This window comes from Spea bombifrons, chromosome 10 (genome assembly GCF_027358695.1).
Source record: "Spea bombifrons isolate aSpeBom1 chromosome 10, aSpeBom1.2.pri, whole genome shotgun sequence".
NCBI lineage: Eukaryota > Metazoa > Chordata > Amphibia > Anura > Pelobatidae > Spea > Spea bombifrons.
Genome location: NC_071096.1, coordinates 9,642,981 through 9,644,728, shown reverse-complemented (window position 1 = coordinate 9,644,728; position 1,748 = coordinate 9,642,981). Strand labels below are relative to the sequence as shown.

The window sequence follows — 1,748 nt, the reverse complement described above, 5'->3', positions numbered from 1 at the left end:
CAGCAGAGATAACCAGGGGCACAGTGTTCTGAAGGGCTCTGGAGGTTATGGAGAGACAATGGAGGGAACCCCTTCGTAAGCACCACTCCATGGATGAAACTTGAGACAATGTTAGACGCCACATGTTGTATTGGTGGCATTGTACTTGTGGGTCCATAGGAAGTTTAGTAGACTTTCAATAAGGTTTTCTTTAAAATAAAAACATAGATATATATTGTCAGCAGTACTATTTTTAAGCGTCATATCTCTGCATCAGAACCTATTTGTATTTGCTTTCCACGCAGATTGTTACTGGAGACAGACACTGACTGATCTAATCTAAATCACCTTCATTGATCACTGTCTTTACTTTGAAGGAATTATGTCCTGTTCTAACTTTTCTGCCTGCCTGTTATATTTGATGCAGTACAGAAAAATCACCAAACAGCACAATCAGTATATATATATGTTAATTTGGTAATATTCCCTGGGTGTGGCTATGCAGACACTTAAAAAACTGATTTTTAAATATAAAAATAGGCTATAATTCAGCACACATTTCTATAAACACTAGCCAGTCCTAACTAAAAAATATTCAAGAAAATAAACTATATCCACAGCATTCTAAAGTCATCACAAGTACACGTGTTTTTGATGCTTTTCTATTTATTGGTTCACTAATCTACAGAATCAAGTCTAAATATTGCTGGCATGTTATTATTCTCTCTTGTAAAGGAGATGGCCCAGATGCGATGGATTCCTTTATTTCTGGAGCGCCCTACAATTAATGGGTCCTCTTGCCAGCTTTGCCGAGTTTTTTGGCTAGTTTTGGTCACATTTTCCGAGATTTAGATGCAGGTTCGCTGATGTGTTTTAAGATCCACTCGAGGTAGAACTGGGTCGAGGTGTAAACTCCAGGGTTTTTATTCTGGGTGCAGCCGGAGCCCCGGCTGGATATGCCGACCACAGTATAAAACTTGGTTTTGTGTATTTGGCACATCAGAGGCCCTCCACTGTCACCCTGCGTGATTCAAAGAGAAGATTTAATAAAGATTTTCTAGAATTACCATTACCTCAGGATGTTGAAAACATTAACAATGTATCATCACTAAGTAAAATGGAAATGCGGCAAAAGATCTGCTTACCTCGCAGGTATCAATACCTCCCTGTTCATGTCGTGCACAGAGGTTGTATTCACCCAAAGATCCGTTATACCAGGTCGGGCGGTTGCAGCTTTCTACTGGAATCAGATTCACAGGAGCCTCCTGCAGCATGTCCGATGATTCAATGGCTGAAGAAAAAAAAAAGTCATCAAATGCAAAGCGCTACAGGGAAAGATAAACCCACAACTCTGACATAAGGAGATAGTCTGTACATATATACAAAATGTACAGATAAAGTTGTACTTACTTATTTCCTCACTGATGCCCCATCCCGCGATGAAGCAGTCGTCCATTTCACTCAGAATGGCTTGTTTGGGAGGGAGACGCGCTGGCTGAATGTAATCATCAAATACGATGGGCTTGTTCAGCTTTAGCAAGGCGATGTCATTGCTCTCTGTTTCAGGATTGTAGTCCTTATGCTCAATCTTTTCTTTTATGGTCCGGATCTGAGTCTTTTTGCCCATCTTTGTGAGTTCGTTGGCGCCAAACACAAGTCTCCAGGAAAAATATTCACTGCATAAACCAAAGTACATTTTACTTTTTCAACCATCAATAAATATCATGTTAACCCATTAACTCAATTATTTTATGACATAAAGTCAGGGT

At 39.8% G+C, this 1,748-nt stretch overlaps 1 protein-coding gene across 1 annotated transcript; it reads right to left on the bottom strand.

The window, feature by feature from the left end:
* Positions 1-811: 811 nt before the first annotated feature.
* On the bottom strand, positions 812-1,505 carry LOC128467600 (acrosin-like). Its single transcript, XM_053449273.1, has 3 exons — positions 1,390-1,505; positions 1,125-1,270; positions 812-1,000 (listed from the first exon to the last, which is right to left on the bottom strand). Exons 1-3 carry the CDS (start codon positions 1,433-1,435, stop codon positions 812-814), a joined length of 381 nt encoding a protein of 126 aa, XP_053305248.1. The 5' UTR covers positions 1,436-1,505.
* Positions 1,506-1,748: the final 243 nt, after the last annotated feature.